This window comes from Numenius arquata, chromosome 19, assembly GCF_964106895.1.
Source record: "Numenius arquata chromosome 19, bNumArq3.hap1.1, whole genome shotgun sequence".
In the NCBI taxonomy this organism is placed as follows: domain Eukaryota; kingdom Metazoa; phylum Chordata; class Aves; order Charadriiformes; family Scolopacidae; genus Numenius; species Numenius arquata.
In genome coordinates this window covers 5,533,748-5,557,267 of record NC_133594.1, presented here as the reverse complement: position 1 = coordinate 5,557,267, position 23,520 = coordinate 5,533,748, and the positions used below count along the sequence as shown (strand labels likewise).

The 23,520-nt window shown below is 46.3% G+C and overlaps 1 protein-coding gene across 1 annotated transcript in view; it reads right to left on the bottom strand.

The window, feature by feature from the left end:
* Positions 1-23,520, bottom strand: part of EEIG1 (estrogen-induced osteoclastogenesis regulator 1) — a 31,429-nt gene that overhangs the window by 5,321 nt on the left and 2,588 nt on the right. Inside the window, exons 2-5 of the mRNA XM_074161204.1 lie at positions 6,300-6,420; positions 5,943-5,972; positions 2,169-2,285; positions 1,626-1,672 (exon numbers count right to left, since the gene is read on the bottom strand). Coding sequence (XP_074017305.1) covers positions 1,626-1,672; positions 2,169-2,285; positions 5,943-5,972; positions 6,300-6,420 — 315 coding nt within the window. The remainder of the gene's footprint in view (positions 1-1,625; positions 1,673-2,168; positions 2,286-5,942; positions 5,973-6,299; positions 6,421-23,520) is intronic.

Here is a 23,520-nt window from a genome sequence, read left to right as displayed (position 1 = left end):
TTACATGCACCCGGGTACTCTGGGGACTTTGCTTTGCAGGTTAATAAGGCCTTTGCAGCCTTAATCAAGCAAACTGTTCCCGCAGCAGCTGTGAGAGCAGCCCTTGGGTATGGCAGCGCCAGCTCTGCCCTCCTGATGACACCCGGGAGGAGAAGGTTCATCCGAGCGCTGCAGAAAGTCACTGCTCGGAAGTGATTTCCCAGCACAGTTTAATTCCTGCCTAATCCCTTAATGAGTGCCATTTCTCAAAAGCTCCACTGATCAAGGACTACTCTACATGCAAAGCTTCCATTTTTAGACGTTTGCACATCATCGACATATAAAGAAAAAATAGGAATGATTGCAAAAATGCTTTAAGAAATTTGTGAGGTTGGACTTTCAGACTGACCCTACTTATATTAAATGCATATATATATATATATTCAATTCCGTATAATTTTCAGGCACTCTATCAGTGAGACATGCTTCCATATTGAAAGAGCAACAGGTATTTTTTGTCAGACATATTATTGCCAGACATCCTAGTACCTTAGATTTAAAACATCTGTTACTGTTACAAAGTTATAGTTTAAGATATCCAAAACTTCTTTATTACACTTCCTTCTGAAGCAGAAATTTTTCAGAATCAGATGACGCTGCATTTAGGGTTTGAAAGCCTCAGAAAACGCTGCAGCGCTACGAAAAGCCATTCACAAAATAAACCAACCAGGAACTTATGCAGCATTTTATAACAAGAATGCAAGCTCATTTATACACTTTAAGCAAGCTCCTAAAATTAAACCTTTTAGCCTAGAATAGCACTACGGCAAGAGATGGCCTCAAGGTAAAGCTTTCTCCTCTCATGCTGTTGGGAGTCAACACACAATATTGCTATCAGCACGTCGCAGTCCCGTAGAGTCCCGCACCGCGCAGCACACCACGGCAGGCTGGCTCCGACTGCAAGGTCTTACCGCAGTGGAAAGGTACATATTTATTGCTGGTCTATTTGTGAAGTTGATCCCCCAACAATTCTTTAAGTAACAAAACTGTTTCAGAGCTGAACCATACTTTTTCTTTCCTATCACAACGCATTAAAAAAGTACACAATTTCTCTGCTAATTAATACAAATTGTGAACCTGGCTCCCTGTAGAACGGAAGGAGAACTAAGATGTTTCATCCTTGCAGTATTTTTGTTGCTGTTTCAATTCAAGATCTACCCTGTGTGAGATGTGCTGAAGTGTGTCTGCTTCAAAGACACTTTTATTCATTGACCTTTCTCTTCTCGCAGGTCAGTGAAACCACCCACAGAGCTATGAAAAATTCTGTCCTTCAAGGAAAACATGAAGTTTGTTATCAACGTCCATTAGTTCCAAACCTAACTAAAACTAGCAGAGAAAATACTGGCACAACCCATAACCAAGCTGAGGAAACCAGACCAGAGAACAAAGCAACAGACAGCACTGGCTGGCTCGGCTCCTCTGGCTGATTCAGCAATCCAGACCACCAGTTCCAAGCTCTCCCCTGTACTTCCCAATATCAAGGGCATCTTTTCCCCCTCCCCATCAATTTTAGTCTCCAGTGGAGAACGGCAAAAGAACCAGGTGTTCTGGTCTGCCCAGAACAGGGAAAGCACCCAGAAACTCACGTTTTGAAGCAGGGGTCCCCCGAGAGCAGGGACATTCCAATGGTGACCTGGAGAGGGAGGACAAGGCACTTCGTTAGCCACGCTGCAGTGAGCTCCTCGCTTCACGACAGCCAGGACGTCAAGGGCTAGGTGTAAAGATTAGCAAGACCTAGTTTCTTTCCAAAGGAAATCAGCTTCAGGGATTTAGCAAAGCATTTCCCTCCCTGCCCCAAATCACTGGCATTGGTAACTCCAAGTTGCAGTGGCTCAGCAGGACACCAGCCTGGCCACCCTCACAATGCGCTTAGAACTTTCTTCCCCCCTCCTGTTCACGCTTTCTTTGATGACAAAGAATGCTATTGAGGGTCATCTCTTGGCCAAATGGATGTCAAGATATCAAAGGGCAACTCTGATAATAGGAAACTTCCCAGACTAGCAGCATAAAAGCAAAATCCTGTCTCTGTACATAACAGGACCTTCTCTCAGGCCCAGCTCTACACTCTGGCTGTCATCTTTCTGAACTCAATAGCAGGATTTCCACTGTGGCAGTACCAGCTGCTGTACCTTTAGGATGGAGTTGTCCTGTCGGGTGTTCTTAGTATCATAGCCTTCAAGCAAGCAGCAACGGACAGTGGATCCAGAGCCCGCAAATTCTGCCAGATTTAGATCGGCAAAGCCCAGCTGTAACCAAGAAAACAATGGAGGGGAAGGGGAGAGAACAAAAAAAAAATAAAAAAAATCACTCAATAAAGGGATACGTGGTGTCACACAGACCAAAGGAAGAGAGTACATCTGTGAATGAGGGCAGAAAGAGGAGCTGGTGGATACAGTCGTGGCCGTGAAGACCCCCTACTCTGTAGGATGGGCAGGGTCACATTCCTCATCCAGAGCCAGGTGGACACTTGGAGGCCCTCAGGAAGCCAGCCCTGCCCAGAGGACGGATGTACAGTAGCCGTGCTGGCCAGGAGAGCGTTAACCAGCCCCCAGCCGTTGCATAACCAAGGACATGGAAGGCACTAGGTCAACGATGTGGAAAAAACAGAATCACACATACACAAACATAATAAGGCACTCTTTGTATCGGGCCATCCCAGAATGCAGTGGAGCATGTGAACCAGGAGATGAAAGGATATTGTTACAGGGGAAAGTGACACCGTCCTGAAAAACAAACGCGAGACACTCAGCGCAGCAAGCGGGGAGCGCAGAGCCACGCAGCAGGGCATGTGCTTCACCCCCACAGACACAGCTCCCGGGCTGCGCAACTCCCGGAGCAAAGTTTCCTCAACACCGCTGAGATTTACCTGGCAAGTGGTGTGTTTGACAGGCAGAAGGGAAGAGAAATATTTGCAGAGATTTAGCTGTGACCTCCCTAAACCTTCTCTAACAAAGGGGGAGCAAATAGGTAAGGTGACAGGCAAATTCGAAGAGGGTACTGAGGCCTCTAGAGTAAAGACAAACACAACAAGGAGTGTTTGAAAGAGAACTTTTGCTTTTCTGCTCTAATGCCTAGCATACGATATAGTGTTTTCCTCAAAGAAAAAGTTACAGCTTCTTTTATGCAGAGCTTTAGCGATTAAAGTCAGCTGTGTCTCATCTAATCTAATCAGGAAGAGATGCTGTACCCCATATTGGCCAAACCATCCAAGCATGGAAAGTCTGCATCACTTCAACGTACAGCCCAGCTTCCAGGAGAACACAGAGAGAAGGTGGAGAAGTAGCAGCTCAGGTCCGGCTGTTACTTCGTGCATTGCTGTACATTTCTCCTGCCCTGGTGCTGACAGCCAGATGATACAGCTGAACTGGGAACCTCACACAGAAGCACCATCCCGAAGATATGTGGTGCTCTGTCAGCTGTGGAAGCTGATAGGGAGTCAGAACACCAACCACAGGCACTGCTGTATGAACCCTGACTCCCACTGTTCCAAATCAAAAGTCTAAACCACAGCCTGCACAAGATATATGATTCAGGGGAAGACAGCAGCAAGACTAGCATAGCTGCTTCCTCCATCCCATTCTCAAAGGGGAACAAGAGCTGATGGCAAAGGAAAAATAATTAAAAAAAAAAAGTGTGGAATAGAGCAGGAACCTTTCTTCAGCAAAAGGAGGAAGGAAAAAAATAACCTAACTTTTCTCCCTTCTTCAAAATTCCCATAGCACAAGTGTTTCTCCAGCCCTTGCTGTAGATGTTCTTCCACCTCTTCTAGCCAGGGGCTATGCTGCTTGCTGAATATTTACTGACAAGGAAAAAAACAGTGAATTTTTATCTCTTGGAGATAAACAGGACAGGAGAAAGCCACAGGAGGAGCTGCAATCCATCACTGTGACAAAACTGGAGGACAGAGGAGACACAGCACGACCACACCAGCAGAACAACATGGCAGAGGAGTGGCCCAGACCCAGATGCCTCCTCCTCCACCACAGCACTAACTTTTCTGAGAAGATCAACATGAGAGGATGGAGTGTGGGAGAATCCTTCAGCGACCCAAATGTCGTGCTGAGGTCAGAAGCTCTTCTCAGGAAGCAGACTCCCAGTATATAGAGGAAGGATCCCTTAACAAAAGGATGTTTTCAGATGTAACCTTTCGAATAGTTTCCTCAGTTTTCCAGCCAGCTGATGGTGTGTCTTCCAGCTCAGGGGAAAGAGTTTCCGCTTTATCAGTCCTTCCTGTTGGCTTCCGCTCTATAACCCCTGACATTGAAGTGACATTAACGTCAAACCAAAAGGTGCGCAAGTTGATGGAAATTCTGTCTTGAGCACAAACAGCTCCATCACTCTCAGTCCCTGCTGAGGTGGACCAGGTAGAGAGTGAATTCACAAGCTGCATTTTCCTCTACATCTGCCACCACAACTGGAGTAGTTTTCAGCTGAATGAATACACTTGAAAAAGGTGAGGACTCATTGTTTAGAATGGGAAAATAATTGCATACACTGCAGACTTCTGCTAGAAACGTTACAAATCCCAAGTAAGTCAGCTCTGCCACAAGGACCTGCCCTGGAACAAGCCTGGTCCATAGGGCAAGACTAGAAGGCTGAATCACCTTGTCTGGTGTAACACCCCTTGTCTCTGTGCTGTCAAAACGGTCGGGTCATCTTCTGTTGAATTCTAGGAGAACGTGTCTGTCTTCTTCAGAGGAGACCAAGCAAGATACCAGCCCAAGAGATGACAAGTACTTGAGATCTGGTCTCCAGTTCTGGGCTGGAGCAACTAGGTCTCCTTCAAAACACAACTGGAGACTAAGTAAAGGGAAGCAGGTTAGGACATGGCCTGAATAAAAGCCCAGGTTAACACCACCATGGAGACGTGCCTTCAGGCTTCCTTTAATTCTGCATTTACAAATACTGTGGGTATGTTGAGGATGGACACTGCGGGAGGAGCAGGCTGATGCGTTTACTTTGTCTCAGAGGCATGTCTCTTCCTCCAGCCATGCTGCCCTCCCTGGACAGACAGCTCTGCAGAATGAAGGAATAACCTCCCCCCAGCGCAAAATTAGTGAAAGAGAAACTGATGGCCCTAGAGACCATGTCCCAGTTAGCCACAAAAAAGGAACAGTGAGGGCAGCAATGCTGCCTTCTATCACACAGCACAGCAGTACACAGGAGTGAGTGCAGTTCACCCTTCAGAGGTAGTTGCCTCCACGGTCTCAGGAAGGATATCGATTAGAAGGAATTCTTACAAGGTCGTGCGTGACCTGAACATCTGTTTATTAGAAACCAGCAGCAGTGACTCATTTTCAAACAAACATGGTTTCAGGCTCTGTGTGAGCTCAACTTCTAAGCCAACATTGTCTCTTGATCCAGCACAAAGAGAAGGGGGTGGCCCATTGTCTCTCCCATAGCACAGGCAAGAAAACAGGGGAGGAACAACCCAAAACATCCCTGCTGATCAGTCTGGTTTCTCCTCAATGTCTCTTGTGCTTTGGAAGGCGCTGATTTCTGCTGTAGGTTTCTGCCTGTGCTTGCGAGGCAGCGAGATGCCTACTCCAGCCACAGCCGGCTGCTGTGTTCTGGAGAACAGAACTGGAGCCTGTGTTTCTTTATTAGCGAGATGTTGCCAGAAGCCAGAGAGTTCACGTCTGACTCAGAACTTCCCCAAAGTTTGAGGACATGCAGATCTTCTTCCCAACCCCCTTCTCAAATCCACATCCAGTGCAATCTGGATCCTGTCCCAGCAAGTTGATTTTTTTGGGAAATCACTTAACTCAGGCTTAAACTAAGAACTAACGACCATCTCTCCAAATTGCTTCCTGCAGCAGCCACTGGTTTCTAATGGGTGTAAAGCACTAACAGAAGACAAGACCATCACCACTCTGCCACATTTGCCCTTTCCGTGCTCTTACCTTTGAGTAGGTTTTTCCGCCCTTCAGCTCCTATAATGGGAGACAAAACAAACAGGAAAAGCAGCTATTATATGTGCTGGGGAAACAGGGGGAAAGCCGTTACTCAATCCTGGAATTTGCTCTCAGGATTTCACAAACCTCTGTCTCTCAGGGGGTTACCACTACCCTGGTTGCTCCCCACCTCCATCAAGCACCCTTGCTGGAGAGAGAGGCTCTGTTCCGAGTCACATCCCAGCCCAAACAATCCTTCTTTCCCACCACTTCCATCCAATTCCTCTTGCTGCCAAAAAAGCAGCTAGTAACCAACAGCAGGGCACTGGTAGTACTACCTGCCAGAAGCAGAAGTTAGATGCTCACCTTACGGACAGATACTCGGCAGATGCAGGGGTCCAGGAGTCCTGTGGCTGGGTTGGCACTCATTTTACACACAAAGGTGAATTTCTTTTTCCAGCGGACACAGTTTTCCTGAACTTCCTCTCTATGAGAATGCAAAAAAAAAAAAAACCACACACTCTTCAAATAAAGGTACGAAACCAAATCGATCCTGATTGTTAAGTATCTTTTTTTAATGACTGGCAACCTGGCTTGTAAAGATCGTCTACAACAGAGTTTAGTCCACACCACCTGAAACTGCACCACACAAAGGCGTTATGTTAGCATCAAGCTTTTCACTAGTCAATACAGGTAAAATCCACCTAGGTTACAGGAAGACTAATCAACTCGTCAACTGAGTTTTCCTTTAAAACTCTCACAAGCTCTCCCACATTTCCTGCTTAGCTGGTTTAGCTCACTCATCGTCCAGCCCGGACGGAGCCAACCTCCGTAACAGAACTGGGCTGAAGGTTCGCAAGTTTATCTCCCGACAATATGCATGTTTTGTACAGCCTCTGTACGACAAACGTGCTGTGTCCTAGATGGCTTGTCCTTCCCAGGCAGCCATCCTGCTTCTTATGCTGGGACTAAGCCAGTGAGGACAGCCAGGTCGAAGGTGGACAAAAAAGCATGTGGGAATGCTCCTGGGTGCACAGACAGAACCATGCCAAGCAAACACTGTGCTTCAAATCACAGGGGGAGATTAGACTGTCGCAACAGGAGCAGTCCCAGCCAGGGAGGAGGCAGTTTTCCTTGCACAGCCTCTCACCAGCCTACCTGATCTCCAGGGCGAGTGGAGAAGCACATGGAGAAGGCGGCTTCCCCAGTGCAGGAACTGCTTCAGGTATAGCTCTGGCTTCTGCTGAGCCCTCAGGGGAAACTGGATTTCACCCTTCAAAGGGGTGAAGTTCAGATGAGCCCAGAAACCCATTGTGTGGGTCCTTCCATGGGGCTCTGGTTCCCCACTGACCCTCTGCAGGACCCAATTTGTTTATGGCTCAGAGCTTGGCCCTCAGCCAATTAATTTCTCAAAGTAATGAGGCCAGGGGGGAAGGAGGGAAGGGAAGGCACTTTTGACAGCTATAAACCAGCAAGTTTGCATCTCACTCTTATCTCTCCTCTTAGCACAGGACAAAGGGGCAAGGGCAGGCGATAAAGTGTTTGCTTTAGCAGGGAAAGGGAGGCTTCCCACCATCTGACCCAGGCGCGGTGCAAGCCAAAGAGATCGGTGGCAAAGGGGAGAACGATCAGTCTTGGTATTGCCTCAGCTCTCCTGGGAAGGAAGGGGTAGAAGCCAGCCCTGAGCCCAACAAACCCGTCTGCAACCCCAAGATGAGCCCAACAGGACAGATCCCAGGGATGGAATCCTGACCCAGGAGGTCCCTGGAGTCCTCTGAGCTCTTCTGTGGGACCTGAATGTGCCAGCCAAGGCAAACACAGAGAAGAGAACAGGAGTAGCTGATGAGTAACTGAAACCTGTAATCCCCTGTAACGCAGATAAGGGCTGATCATCCCTGTCAAAAACATGGGAAAACAGAAGGTAGCAATTCCTTCAAGGCAGTGAACTTAAACTCCTTCCAGACAGCACTAAGGCTAGCTATGGAAGTCATTGGAAAGTGAGACATCTAAGTGCCGAAAGTACCTTTGAATCTGGGATTAATTCAAGATGAGATCTGGTTCTTATTGCTCCGCTCAAGTCACTCCAGCTCCTTCAGACAGGAGAAGAAATACTTCCAGAAGGATTAAAAAGGCTTTGCCTATAATAAAATATTCACCGAGCCAGCCAAATTAGGCAAGCTAAATTTCAGATGTGAGGTGCCTTAAACCTGATTTAGTAGTAGGTATCTCAAATGACCTAAAGGAAGGAAAACTCAGATACCAATGAAAAAAGGAATTCAACAGAACAGAAAAATGCTTGGGAACACACGTGCTTCAGAAACGCAAGAAAGTTACTTGGGATGCAGAAAATACCAAATATTTTAGCAGCATTAGTCGTCTTTAAAAAGGAACCCCTATTTTCTAGAGAGCAAGGCTAATGCTGATTCTGCTAATGACACCAGAGCTTCAAGCCGAATCCTGAAAGGCAGCTACAAGCAAACGGTCTTTGGATCAGACAGGTACAACAGCCCATTGCTGCAAACCTCATTCACAGACGCGGCCCAGAGCTCTAACTCCTGTCACAAGTGACTATTTAAGTGACAAAGCTCCGGCTCCAAACGCCCATCACACATGCCTCGGTCCCCGCAGCTGCTTCGTCAGTGGGATCGGCGAGAACTGCTCCAGCACGAGAGTCTCCTTACTCATGAGTTCTCGCTCGTATCACAATGTGGCTATGATTAAGCATCTGCTGGATGCTGCTAAGTCCAATGACGGCTAATTACTTCAAACCGTGGCAAAAAGTACTGATTAGTAATGGAGCTCCTTCATAGCTAATTTGCTGTTAACATAAGCTCTGCTAACAGACATTCTCCTTCTTATTAAGGATATATGTTGGCTTTCCAGAACTGCTGTAGATGCCACACGGCACAAGGGATTAGGAGAAGGATTTGGGGGGGGTTATGTTACCCACAGGACTGCGAACATGAACCCAAGCTGCAGGTGCACGCGTAGCTGGGGGCTTTTTACGTCTTCAGAATAGTCTGCACAGGGTGTAAAGGAGTTTACAAGATAAAATTCAGAGCTGCTTTCCAGTCACCAGTTTCACAATCATTCAACAATGACTTTCAACTTTTTCACTTTAAAGAGTGGCTTTTAAGGGTGGGGGCTGAGTTTGTATTGTCAGACAAGCAAGCAACAGCACTATTGTTTCAAGTCAAACTCTAAAATATTAGTTCCACATTTCCAGAAGATGGCATGTGGGGAAGTGATGGGCTTTGTCTATCCACCTCCCACCAAGCTATCGTTAGACTGGTAATTAGAGAACACTAAAATAGGAGAAAAAGTGGACTCAGATGAAGAGCAGTTTTGTATTTAGCCCTAGAATATTCTCTGATGTACAATTGGGAACCATCACACAGAAACCAAAAACACACAAGAAGCGTGGTGAGGGCTGCACCGAGAGGCGTTTTCTTCCATCCTAATCACAAGGCACCTAAAAACAAAGCAGAAACTAACAGCTTAAAACCAGAAGTGTCTAATTTTAAGCTTTACTCTGTACTTGGAGAGTCAGAAATAGATCAGACCGATGCCCGGTACTAGGTGCCAATTCAACGGGTCTTCAGAAGTTTTATTTTGAAAAAGCCGTCTGTACCATTTTGCAGAAGGACTCCCAGAAGGTTGAATCCCTGCCAAGCTAAGCTTTGCCCTCTACTGACTCGAGACTTATTCAAAGCTGTGTAATTACTCTTCTAGACCTAAATATACCTCCTCAGAATAAACTGATGCAACTCTGCGGCAGCTTCTGTGAAAAGCTGAGTTCCAGAAAGAGCTTCTTGGGGTCTTCCAAGCCTAGAGCTGCTCACCCATCTCCAGCTCCTTCACCAGCCAGAAGGGACAGCTTACTGCATCCCCCAGCCACCATCCTACCCCTTGAGAGATGATTTACCAGAAAAAAGCCATTAGAAGATGTTTCACCATAGCATGGTATGAATCCAAGTAACAGGAAAGATGCACAGCGGTGACCCACTGGTTTATCTACTTTGACAGAAGTAGTTGTGTGCTCGGTGAAGCCACCAAGGCCTCACTGGGTTCAGATCTCACGTACAGCCTTCGTGCAGCTTTGGAGACAGGTGGAAGAACACATGACAAACAGATTTTAGAGAAGAGATGTTTACCAACTCTGATTTTAGTGCCACGGACAGAGTAGCACTGTTGCAGAAAGCCACAAAGCTCACCATGAATGTAAGTTAGCTAAAGCAAACACTTGCAGAAAAAGGCCACGTATTCGACCCATGCTATCTTGGGCTGCCGTGGGCCTCCGTCCCACATGAAAACCTAGCGAATGAAACACCAGAGCAGAGATTAAAACTTCTATTTACAGACTCAAAGCTGACTTGCGCCCAACTGGGTATCGCGCTTCAATCACACAACCCGCTGAAGCAGTTTTGCCTTGCTGAAACATTTAGAAAAGCAGATTTTTCACTCTTAGTTTATGGCAGTAGTCACACATAAGACAGTTAAAAGTACAAAGCATCATAAAAAGGCCACAGGCTACTGGGAGGGCAACAACAACAAAAAATAGCTCTCTAATACTAAACATTTCTGTAGAGCAATGTGTCTTAGTCTGGTGTTTCACGCACGGGAGCAGATGTGGGAAAACCTCAGGCTAAATGAGACAGTATATAGATAAGCACACACAAAGAGCTTCTTATTCAGATTTCCTCCTCCTCATCTGCACAAAGGGGGAGGGCAAGCTTTCCTATTTCTGACTCCCGATCCACATGCTCACTGTCCTCCCTTCTCGGAGATGTGGATCTGTGTCAGACCCTTGAAGCAGAACTAATCCTCCTGCCTGCTCTGCATCCTCCTTACTGGTTCACCACCATGCGCAGGAGCACAGCATCACCGAAGCAGCACCTCGATCTGATAAGGCACAAGAAAGATAACAGCATTTTAAAGAGGCCAAGGAGCCAAGTCTCAGCTTAGGTTCATTTAAGTGCAACGGATTGGAAAGCAGCCCTCAAAGGCGCCCTGACACACTCCACCAGTGGGTCTTTGGGGGAGGAAGGTAACACCACCGCAGCGATGCAGGTACAATCCCCTCAATCACAGAGGGCAGAAAAGACAAAAGAAATTAAGTTATTTCAGTGGATTGCAGCTGAAGGGCATCTTCTACAGCATTTCTTTACGCAGCTCTGCTTTCAGCTGTAGAGACCTACCATTAAGACAGCCTCATCTATTCTCGAGCACTTCCAAAGGCTGAATTAGAGCAAGTTTGCTCCCTTAGTTTGGCAAAGTCTCGAACAATCCTGTGCTATGCTCCAGAGAAAACAGTTACTATTTTAACCAGGTTATCTAGTGCAAAGCTGTAGGAGAGACCTTTGATAAGGGCAAGGAAAAGTCCCTGAAAAACCTGTTTCAAAACTGACTTTCTAAGATGTCCAGGTCAGTAATCACTATTCACACCACTGTGCTCACAGCATGACAAAATTTATACCATCCTACAGGCACAGCATGTCCTGCTGCAAGGAGGGCCTAATCACTGCCTATAAAGCATAGAAAATACGACGGTGGGTGAACATATATATATAATAGAAAGTGAACCTTCATTTAGCCATTAGCTGGTTTAGATATATGATCCAGAACCTGCAGGTATCCCCAAATAACGGGCTTAGGACAGGGCACCTCACTGCAGCCTGCAAATTATTAAAGAAAACTGCAGCTCTGAGACTTTGCCATCCAGATGCCTGGATGGAAGGAAAAGGAGAGAAATCAATGGCAAAAAAGATGCACCATGGGCAGACAGCACACCAAACAGCGGCGTGGGAATGGATCACATCAGTAAAGGCTCAGGGCTGTCACCTTTTTTATCATGTCGTCAAGCTCACACAGGCCAAATGCGGGTAGAAAGCAGAAGCACACATGATGCAGCAATAGGTACTGGGCACTGGGAAGCTCAGTGGAAATGCATCCCAAGAACAAGAGGAGACACACCATATTCCTTGGGGAACACCATATAGGACTATAAAAGACCGTCTGGATACACGATGCATGGAAATCCAAGGCAGTTTAACCTGGATGCACACAAGTGCGTTACAGCAAATTATTTACACAGAGGGGTTTTGCCTTCCCTGAGCAGAAGAACAGAAAGGGCTGCAAGTAGCTCTCAACAATAAAGTTACTCTGTTTGGATTGGGCTTACATCATGGACCAGAACAACTGCCAACCCAAGGAGCTGGACATCTCCCCCACAGCAAACAACCCCGTATTCTCCAGCTGACAAGTGCTGGTTGTTATGTAGTAGACATTAGCAGTTACGATGGAAAAATGGCTCAGAGACAGATGATGCAGACTGTGTCACTAGGAGAACTAAGCAAGCCTTTGTCATCTTAAACAAGTCTTATTTGGATGTTTCACTGCAAGTGTTTTAAACACGGGTTCAGCAGTAAGGTCATCACATCTACACCTACTCGCAAAATTAACTTCTAAATTCCCAGGAAACCCATTCCAATGGCCCATGGTGGAGAATGACACCTACCTACATTTCCCTCTTACACCCATCGACTTGGTTCTTCATTCGCACCACAGGAGAGATACGTATAGGTTCTCTAAATCCAAGTTTGAACACAAATGCTTTTACAGTGAAGCATTCACACGACCCAGCATTTTTCTAGGGGAACAAGGCAAGCTGCAACACTTCTGGAGGGCTTCACCATGCTTGCCCAGTTCTGTCTCACACCAGGACATGGACATTGATCCATCCATCCACTCCTGCTGTTTGCTGGCACTTGGGGAGCTGGGGGAAAAGCCACCGGGGAAGGAGGAGTAGGGGAAAGTCAGCTCAGGAAACAAGATTCCACTTAGGCAGTTCACAGCACAGCCTGCATAATTCCTATTTGACTGGAGAAGAGACAAAATACAGGAAAAAGGATTAACAGCAACCATATAGGAAAGAAAAAAGCTAATGGAAGGAACTTCAGCCACAGCTGAGAAACCAAGCTAAGGAGCAGCCAAGATTGTTTCACTAGGGGACAGGGGATGACGACGACAACAGCACCAAGTATGTGAAAGGCAGGCAAGGAAAGAATTGGAGCAAAAAGAATGAGTCGAAATAAAAACAGAATACAAAGAATGACTTAGAAATCCTCCTTAGGAAAAAGCTGGTATCTAGCAGGCAAGTGATTGACTTTTTATGGCTTTAACCTTATTTCCAGAAGAAGCCTATTTCCGTAGAAGCAAGAGCTTTTGAACTGCATATTACAGTTCCTCCAAGGCAGTGATAAATCTTGATAAAGGTCCACCAGAACAAGCCAGGGAGTGATAATACCTACTGGAGAATGGGGGTGGCAGTCAATCACCAGTAGAAAAACCCTCCAGCATCAGCATTCCTAGTTGTGTATTAACAGCTTCTTTGAAAGGCAGTAATTCAGTTATGTCTGGACTCCAGTCACATGCATCCAGACATGTGTCTTTTACAAGTGACAGACACATTCTGCACCTCCTGCAGAATGTCCCACAGACAAGAGCTTTCCAGCGCAGTCCATCTCATGTACTCCAGATCACTGCACTGGGCAGCCACACTCTCCAGCACATCCAGAGCTTCTAAAACCTGGCACTACGGGTTATTATAGAAAAAAAAAAATAAATTTCCAGCCATTCCAGCTATCTAAATCTTAAAACTTTCAAGCTCTTCCTAACATGAACTACGTTAAAAATACTATGAGAAACAATGGAAGTTATTAAAAAAAATAGCATGAATCTGGTGACTGAGTATTACAGCAGAAGTTGCATGAGGAAATAAAAATTGTGCTAAATGCAGAAAGAAAGTCACAGAATAACGATCCTTTAAAACTTAAGCTATAGAACAAGTCAGATGAGTTTTGGAAGGGTAAGGAAGGGTGGAGCAGGGGGAAGGCAAGGGGAAATAATTCTAACAGACTCAGCCACAGAGCAGCAAGGGACGTGTACACGGCACTTTACACACAGGAGGTGCCCAGCAGAGCCAGTCTGCTTGGAGGTATTTATAATTTACATTCTGTCATCTCGAAGCAGTGAAGAAAAGCTGGGCATGAGGAAAACAAGGACAAGAAGGGACTGTAACTGTAAACGCTGTGCAATACATCTACTGTTACACACTGTGCTGAAGACAGACCAACGCGAAGCAGCACATATCCAAGGACTTCTTGCCACATCTACAGAGCACAAGCTCTTTTTGGTCAGAGGCCAGGGACGTGTGCCAGGAGCAAAAACATCACAAGCAAAGAACAACCAAACTCTTAAGTGTAAAGAAAGGAATAACTGGATAGATGACTCAGTTAATGAACACAAGTCTGTAATAATGTGCGTATTGAACACTGTAAGACGCATTTGCTTTTTTTTTGAACTCTGATCATGCACTGAGTCACCACCCCAACTCCTACTTCTATTGTTCTGATAGACTACGCTGGAGCTGGATTAGCCAAGAAGGAGCCATGTGCCAGGCTGCCAAGCCCACCACCCGTGCTTTCCTCTCACAAGCAAATTCACAAGGATTTGTTGCAGAAGCAGCAAGACCAGGTCTGCGCTGCAGATTTCCCCTGGGTCTGCCCAGGTTCAGCCATGAGCTGCTACGCTTGGGTTGCTGCACATCGGTGCTGCCTTCTCCAGCCTATCTCAGATGCATCGTTCCTCTGGCTCCCATGGTTGCTCTGTGCTGCAGAAGACTGGGCTACCTTCCAGATCACACCTGGGACACCAAAGAACTTGTTGTAAACACCTTTCAGATCAGATTTTCCCCAACTGTGACCACTGAACAATCAAATGTGCTCTACGTTTAAAACAGACATGGGAACAGCTTAACTTAAAGGGCTCCTGAACTCTTACCTACACCTCTGGCCAAGTCAGCTGGAGTTACAGGGGATGAGCAAACCCGAGCTGAGAGACCTTCATGTGACTGAGGAATGGAGGGCACAGAGGGAGGGGGTGTTCAGGCTCATTACCAAGCTGATTGCACAGTAAAAAACACAAAAGTTAGAGGGGGGAAAAAAAAAAAAATAATCCTGACTCTCCCAGGGCCTGTTTGCCCTTTGGACAAGTCACAATTCAAATCCCCCTGTGGTTCTAACAGACAGAAGAACTAAAGCTTCAGAAGGTCCCAAATGCTTCAGAAAATCTCTAAGGTTTGTTCTGTACAGATGTTTACAAGATCAAGATACATTAACCCAACATATTTCAGAGGCACTGCATGTATCTGTAAAGCACTGTTGCTTGGAAAGCCTTTACACTTCTGGCAGACCACAGATACAAAATGAAGATTCACCAATTATCCGTCGCTGATATATTTATAAACTTTCTTCATCCCCTAAGTGTTAGCTGTCATTCTGAGAGGTTCCAGATTTGCCTTTTGCTGACTAAATTTAAACTCCTAGTGAAGAAAGAAAGTAACGTAAACTCCAGCATAGAGAACTCGGATAACATCCCTACCATGAAGGGTTCAAGAGATGGCTATAACTCCATGATGCAAGAAAGCTGTGTTTGTAAACAAGATGCTCTATAAAAAAAAAAAAAAGTACCCTTTCAACACACAAAAAAATCAAAAAAAATCCGCACACACACCCCCATGATGAAAAAAATGGGTAAACTCAATATTCCAGGACAGGGCTTTGCTGGGACAGTAAATCTGGAAAATGAAAACCCTGAAGGGAATAGACACAAGACTAGGAACAACATCCCTGACGCAAGTGATGTACACCGAGACCAATCTTTTCGCCTCTAAGGCAGATTCATGGCACGTGAAGACATACTGATGCCAGAATAGTTAAGTGACGCTTTTTTTGCCAATATCTGCCCTGCTTCAACCAGGAGAGTTTGCCAACATAGCTGTATCAAAGAAGTCTTTATAGTGCAAATTAACCTGTACACGAGGCCAAGTTCATTTCTGGAATAATTTCATTAATACCGTGTGATGTAACATCACTGCAATTTGGCTGGAGTATGCTGAAGAGCCCTTCAGTAAATAAGCTGCCTGAAGTCAACCCCGGTGCTAAAAGTAGGTTTAGTTACCCAAGAGGTAACACCCTGCCGTGCTCAGACACGTTCCCCTATGACTCACTCCTATATTGTATACATTTAGTCAAAACCAATACAATAGTCCAGGAGAAAGCCTTTTATATGTTAACAGCAGCTTTTTCATTCTGTGATGGATACAGGTATTTTATGATGGTTCCTTTATAAAGGCAAGGTTCAGCAGTACAAACCAGGTCACTGGTTTTAAGGGCAAGGGAAAAATGTGGTCCCGCTGAACCTCTGTCCCTGCCATCCATATCTTGGATGTATCTTAGGGTGTATCAGCAAAAAGGCTAGTCGGCAGAAGAGGTTTGCAAATTAGAAGAGGCCGCTGAGTAAAGTCTTCTGCCTGCCTAACTCATCACCATACTGGTGGTGATGGGCTGGGATTTCTAGACCCCGCCTGTCCCAACTCTCCCTTCCCTTTTGCCCTGAATCTGGAGTGTTTTGTACCCCGAGTTATGCCAGAGTGCCAGAGGAGGGGAGAGAAAGGGGTCTGAGACACAGCAGTTAGAGCTGCTTTTGCTCCTCCGGAGCTACAGCTCCAGACAAACACAACTCTTTAAGAAAGACCAGTGCCTCATGATGCAACTTGCTCTAATCAGAGAAAGGTAATTTAATAAATTACGTCTTGGTTAAAAGCAGAATATGGGAGAGCTCTGCATTTTGCAACAGCCGTCGGTGCTGGTTAAGCCCCTGGGAGATGTCAGCACAGGCTCCCACCGCTGGGCTGCCAGGAGCGGGTTTCTGAGGATCAGAGAGTTTTTACCTCCTCTGTGGCTGTCGCTTCCAGCTGTATTCAGACACATTCCCTTGATTCTCCCCTACTGAGAGCAAATGACATTGGAGATGTGTATGTACCACTTCTGGAGGGAAGACAGCATGTGGATTTGTTTTGAAAGAACAGGCGTAGTCGCACAGAAAGCGGGAAAAGCCATTGCTATAAACCTACATCAGCAACGGACCTTAAAGAGAACAGTGGCCGAACAGAGAATGATCAGCTACTCCCCGTACAGCAGAAAAAGGGCATTCAACAAAGCAGAAAGGCAGCAAATGTAACAAACAGTTATAGGAAATATCCTCCTCCTCAGCACAGAATTTCCCTTGCAGCAAGGAGCACTGCGGGCTACTGGAGGCAGAAGATGAGCCGCGCTGCACTTGAAAGGAATTCAACATTTATGCAGAAGCAATTGCCTGGTGTTACCGAAGAATGAGATAAAACATAACAGGCCACTGAGAGAAGCCAGGGAAAGAGCTTTCCTACAGAGGGTTTACTGCATAATTAATCTATAACAGAGGCAAGCAGACTACCCTCGAACAGCCTGTATGGCTTCATCTAGAAACAAGACACTACCGTAGCTGGGGCTGACCCGGTACAGCGAATCTGCGTCAAAATGTGAACGCTAAAACTATTGCTCCATTCCAGGGCAATGGAGCATTAAGAGATCTGGAAAGATTGCTGAATTATAAGTATCCTAGATTCCTCCCTCATATTCCGTGACACGCAGGCACAGCCTAGGCGATGATGGGAAGAACAGGAACTAGCAAGAGAAACAGCAAAAGAATGATGAAAACAAAACCAAGCTGGCAACCCTCTCCCCCACCTATACACAGGCGAACAAAAAATCCACTGAAAACAATGATACCACACCCAACCTCACCTTTGCTGTTTCAAGCGTGGATAAAGCCTGAAAGAGTCTGATACAAGGCTGGGGGGGGGGCGGGGGGGAAAGCAATTCTCTAAGCCTGAGTTTTTCCAGACAAACCTTTCCTTCCCCCTTCTTCTGGCCATTTGCATTTTTATTTTGCTGAGTAAGATTATCCCTTAAGGACTGGAAACAAAAGTGACTGGACAAAGAACAAGGGAATGGGAAACCGTCGGCAGGACTCACTCTGGCCTCCCGGTTTCGTGGTCCTCACTCACCGCTCGCATTTCAGGAGAAAGGCAAACTCCAGCGGCAGGAGGAGTGCGGGGAGGCATGTGCTGACCAGTCTTTCATGTGGTAGCTGGCTGAGGGAGCCTCTGTTGATTATTAACCCAATATCCCATTAGTGAAACATCTTGCCACAGTCATTTCATGCAAAGTTTTATTCTGGAAACAAAAATTGGAGGTATGTGACTATCCTGAACTGAAACCCTGAGGCCACATCCCTTTCACGGGGGTTTCCTATAACCGAGTTCCTGGATCTGCTTTTCCACTGCAAAGCCAGACTGGAGCATAACGCTTGGTAATTCCCGAAAGGCACAAAACCAGACCTTAAATTTCATTTTCTGCGTTTGATACACTGGATGGCAAGAGAAGAGACTTGCTTCATGGAGACAAACATGCAGCTCTAGGAAGTGGCAATCCCAAAAGAAGCTTTTCCAGCTTCAGTTGTTTATTTCAGAGAGCACATCTCAGGCTAGTTATCAACCACATGCAGGGGTGGTGGTCTCTGTAGGTCTCTAAAGCTGCACTGCTAATTAGTGCTGCAGCTTTCCAGCCCTTCCAGGACAGTAAATCCTTACACACTCTTCCTTCCTGCCATGTAAGCACCCTCAAGTACTTTCAGGCTGAAAGGACAGGGTTCATTTCTTATTTAGAATACAGCATACGGCAGTAAAAGTATTTTTAGCTTCAGTCCCATCTCCTACTACAACATGGGACCTCCTTCAAGGCCTCCTCTCACCAATGAACTATGATAAATTCAGCCAAAATCCTGCTCTCTTGCCAGCTCAGCTACTTTCTATCTGCAGGGAAAGTATCCGTTATACAGACTGTGTACACTATTGCTTATCTAGAACATCCTGCCTCTTCCACACTTGCATCCTCCCTACCCTCTAGTCTCCGCGTGCTTCCTCTTCATTTTCTTCCTCATCCCCATAACCCCTTCCCATTTCCTTGATCTTCTCCTCATCTCAGCCTTCAATTGAGCTACATGAGAGACTCATGAGAAGCATGTGAAAATGACCTCCATGACGATCAGCAATTACGAATCCTGCCGAACAATTCCCTTTCTTGCTCATCAGATTAAAAACACACCAAACAAGAAGGCTGTTCATCCAGGGAACACAGGCACAACTGTTTGTCTAGTGGGAAGTGCCTTTCAAACCCAGGCACTAAAATGAGATGCCGAGTCCCACTGTATGGTACCAGAGAGCTCATGATGCCAACTCTGGAGTTACGATAGCGATGTGTAATGGTGTCTCCCAGCAAGTGCACTTGGCACAATATGAATAAATGGCAAGAAAAAAAAAAAGCCTCTCATCCTGTAGGGTAAGCAGCTGGTACTGGCGTGTGGTAACACATCCAGCCACCTGAAATAACACCTGAAATAATCACCTTTACAGCACAGATTACCGATACGAGGTCACAGGCTGCTACAGAAGAAACAAGCAGATCCAAATGTTGGTCCAGGGCACTCCTAAATGCTTCGGTTTTATCCTACAATGAGCCAAAGCTACAAAATGATTCCTGACCCACTTCAGAGCAGGCTGCAAGCCCAGCACAGAGCTGGCAGCCCACAGAGGATGCAGAACATATCCTGTTTGAAAGCGGGAGGCTGCACACAAAGCCACATCCGCCTGTCCTCGCACGGAGGAGACCCTGCGGAGCCAAGCACAGGTGGATGCTGAGAGAGCTCTCCATCCCACCCCACCAGGCTCACGGGCACACAGACCTGCCCTGAAGAGAGGGACGTTTCTGATCTAAGGGAGACCTTGGGTTCTTTCCCGAAACACTACCAGATGTAGCTTCCTGCAATAAAATAATAATAAGAAATAAATCTGTACCTACTTCATTTATCTAGAGACTGGTACCAGAACAACTTGCCATTGGCAACTTATGGCCTATTAAAATACCAACCACTGTGCAGCGAGACCACAGGCTCCCCAAGGCATGCATGAATTCCTCAGAAATACAGCTACAAAGCTAGAGTCAACACTGATGGCAGCTCAAGAGCACAAAGAATAAACAGACTGGAAGCCATTTAGGTTTTCCCCTGTATTTCAGAAATAAGTACACGTCTTAAAGGGGGGGAATGACCCATTCCTACCTCCCCTCGGCCTCAGACAGAGCCGATGGTGTTGCCACCCGCCAAATCAAGTGGGCCACAGGGCCTCGGTCTCAAAGTAGAACGTTAATTTCCAATGAGTAATTTTTTAAGCCGAAGGCTGCTTAAGGCATGACAGATAAGGCTGTTGCTAAGAGTTAGCTGTCAAAGCAACGCCAGCTCAGAATGGGCGACGAGGGGGAAGTTTGAAAGCCGGCTGTATTCACACATATTTACTGATGCTGTACACACAGCGTATCGCTTACAGGGCTGTAGATTACAGCTTCTGGTCAACAAAGCAGCCCCTGCCTGAGCAACAGCAGGCGGAACAGGAGTCAGAGCCTTAACAGAGACTGCGCTTTACCCAACAGGATACAGCCCCCCGTGGCAGGAAAGTTTTAACGTAATTCTGTCCGTCTTGTGACAAGCTTCAATGCGGTGACCGATGACAGGAAAAGGCAAGTCTGGGACAAAGTAAATCAACCCACCCCAAAGCCTCTGCGGTCGGTCGGACCCTGCAGGTGTAGCAGCTAGAGCCCAGAAAAGGGGAAAGAAATGCTCTGCAAATTCAAAGCGCAGCTTAAGGTGGTTTGTGCCGGGGACCTTGTGGTGCTGTATCACTTTTGCACTTCTCCCAACACCCTCAACTTGCCAGAGGTTAAATCTTGTCCACAACTTCTGCTCTCACGACTTTCACCTACATTTATCTATGCTGCTGGAATTAAACATCTTTTTCTCATCTTTGCTGTCTATTTTTTCTATATTTGTTTCAGAATGCAAGCACTACAATATGCCTTAATATTACCTCAAATTAGCTTATGTTTTTATTGCAAATTGTTTCTAGAGGCTGTATTTCAAATGCCTCCTCCACTGACACCCCCAGCCCACTCCTGAGGCTGCAGCCAGGAAAGAAGGACATTAGCCTGTGACGCTGCTCTGGAGCATTAAAACTCACTCTCTCGATCTGTATATTAGGAGTATATTTATATGTAGGGAAACTATACTTTTTCAGACATGTTTGCAACAACAGCACTTTTAAAATACATTATCACACCACATGCTCTAGCAGAGGACAGAGCCAAGCGCACGTCGCCCTAAAATATGGAATTGCGAGAATGGTTTACAGCCACAACCAAGTTCCTTCTTCCACTACACCCTGACAATCCAGCTCAAATCAAGAGGCAGAACTCAGCCTCTTCTTTCACTACAGCCAGTTTTCTTCCCCTCTTGGGGATGCTGACTCCAGAAAAAACTATTTAGTTACCTAACCCTTCTTTTAAAGCAGACAGTGGTGAAGATTTAGATCTCAACGGGGCTGAATCAGACCTTTAGTCTCTGATTAACCAAACAGTTAACAATTTTCCAGTATGAAAGAGCCAAACGTGGTGAAACTCGTTACCTGAAGGATCCTGTAGCATCAGGCACACTGACTATTTATGTGAAGACAGTGAATTAGTTGATTTCCAATCCTCACCACTGAGACACAGCTGCATTTCAGAGCTGGTACGACTTGCACATCCCTTGACAAAGGTTTCTGAATCACCAGCCATGTGTTAGCCGGGCAATGCTTCTCCCCCTTTACTTATGTCCTATAGAACTGAAAAAGTTGTGTATACCACTAAGACGTAATGATGCTTTGTATTCCGCCAGCTGAGAAAGGCCAAGTAGCTTTAGGTCTGTACCTACATAAGGATGACAAAGCCATATTCACACAAAGGCTGATCTCAGTCTGTGGGGAGCTATTAGTATGTGGTGCCTCCCCAAATACCAGCATTTCCTTACGCTTTCTGGATGCGGCTTTACACACACACACACACACAAAAAACAGAAAAAAAAAAAGTATGCAGTGCAGGAAGTGGCCTTTCACACTAACTCAATTACAAATTGCAAGGCTAAGAACATTCTTGGTTCAGGCGGCACCTCTGAAATACTTGGAGGCCAGACCACCCCAACAGGGTCAGCTCTTCCCTGATCCAGCCTGCATGCAAACAGCTGCTGGGCTGCAGAAGACTAATTACATTCTTTGGTTCAAACTGGTGCAGGAGTACCAGGATCAGAAAACCAAGCTGAAATACACCATGTGCTTGGAAAAAACATGGTCCCAAAGGGAATACAGTCTGAGGTGCCTTCAGAAGACAATGAGGAAGGTGGGAAATGCCCTCAAAATTTGCTCAACTCGTGCAAAACAGTCTTTCCCCTAGAGTCAGCCAGGGGCTTTCAGAGTACAATCCCTTCCTTCAAATCCAGAAATACCAGAGTGAAAACTGTTGGCGTGCTCACAGAACAAGGCAGGATGAAGTGTCAGGAGTCTGTGGATAACACCTGGCTTTCCACTTCCTTCACATCGTGCACCGGGAATGCTGGCTGCCAACACGCTGCCAGGAATCAATCAGCACTGAGGTAAAGAGCATCTGGCTGTCACTCAACATTAACTAACACTGTAAGCAGAGAGGGGGGTGGAATTTAATCAAGTCTTCCTCTTTTACGATACCCAAAGATGTACATGTATGAACTACATCAGCCTGTAGCTTTAGGCACTCATTTGGACATCCAGGCTCTTGCTTGTGCTGATCCATGGATCCAAAGCCTCCTGATGAGCTTATACCGTATCATCTCTCTAGGAACAAAGACGCACACCCCCCCAAAAAGCTTCGAACTGGTACAAAACACAGCAGCCCATCTGCTTCACAAAACCGGTTGCCATGAATACATCCCTACCGCTCTGCGCCTGCTATTTTTAAAGATACTTGGGAGGCAACTGAATTCACAGGCGGTTGTGCTATTTAAGTATCTGGATTAATACTATTCAAGGAATACACTGGTACTTCTCCATGGGGAAATAGAGCACCTGCCTGGCCTACACCTGGCTCAGATGCATTTTCAGAAGACCAACTTCTGTAATCCAACAGGAGGGCGATAAACTCACAGACAATAGATGCTTTTCACGCAGAGCACCGTAAACTGAAACCGTTGAGTCTTATCCTCAGAAGGCCCATCAGAGCATAAGGAGACTTTACAAAGGGAGGGGAAAGGACGAGCAAAAAGATATTTACAGCTGCAAATTTAGTCACTAAAATACCCATGGTTGAATGCAAGGCCTGAGCACAGCAAGTGTGGAAAAAGGATACCTGCCTGCAAGAAAAAAAAAAAAAACAACAAATCAGAAAACCCCAGAGAGGCAGACCCCCAAAGCCAAATGTGCTGACAGGACCTGGACCTTTTCCAGAGTGACTTGAATTCCTACGAGTGTTAAGTCTTAAAGCATTTCAGACAGGTTCCCCTCCAGCCAGGCTGCTTTCCCCCAGCCCGGGCAGAGGAGGTGTGAGCAGCTCGCAACCTGGGGGGTGCCCCCCCAGACCCCGGGCAAAGGGCTGCAGCATGGACCTGAAACCCAGGATGGACTTGGGACTGGGACGGGCCGATGGAAGCTGGCAGTACAGCCTCCCAGATCTGCTCCGCTCACAGGTCAAATGAACCCAGTGCCACCGAGCAATTAATTGGATATATCATATCCCCACCTCTCGCCGCAGAT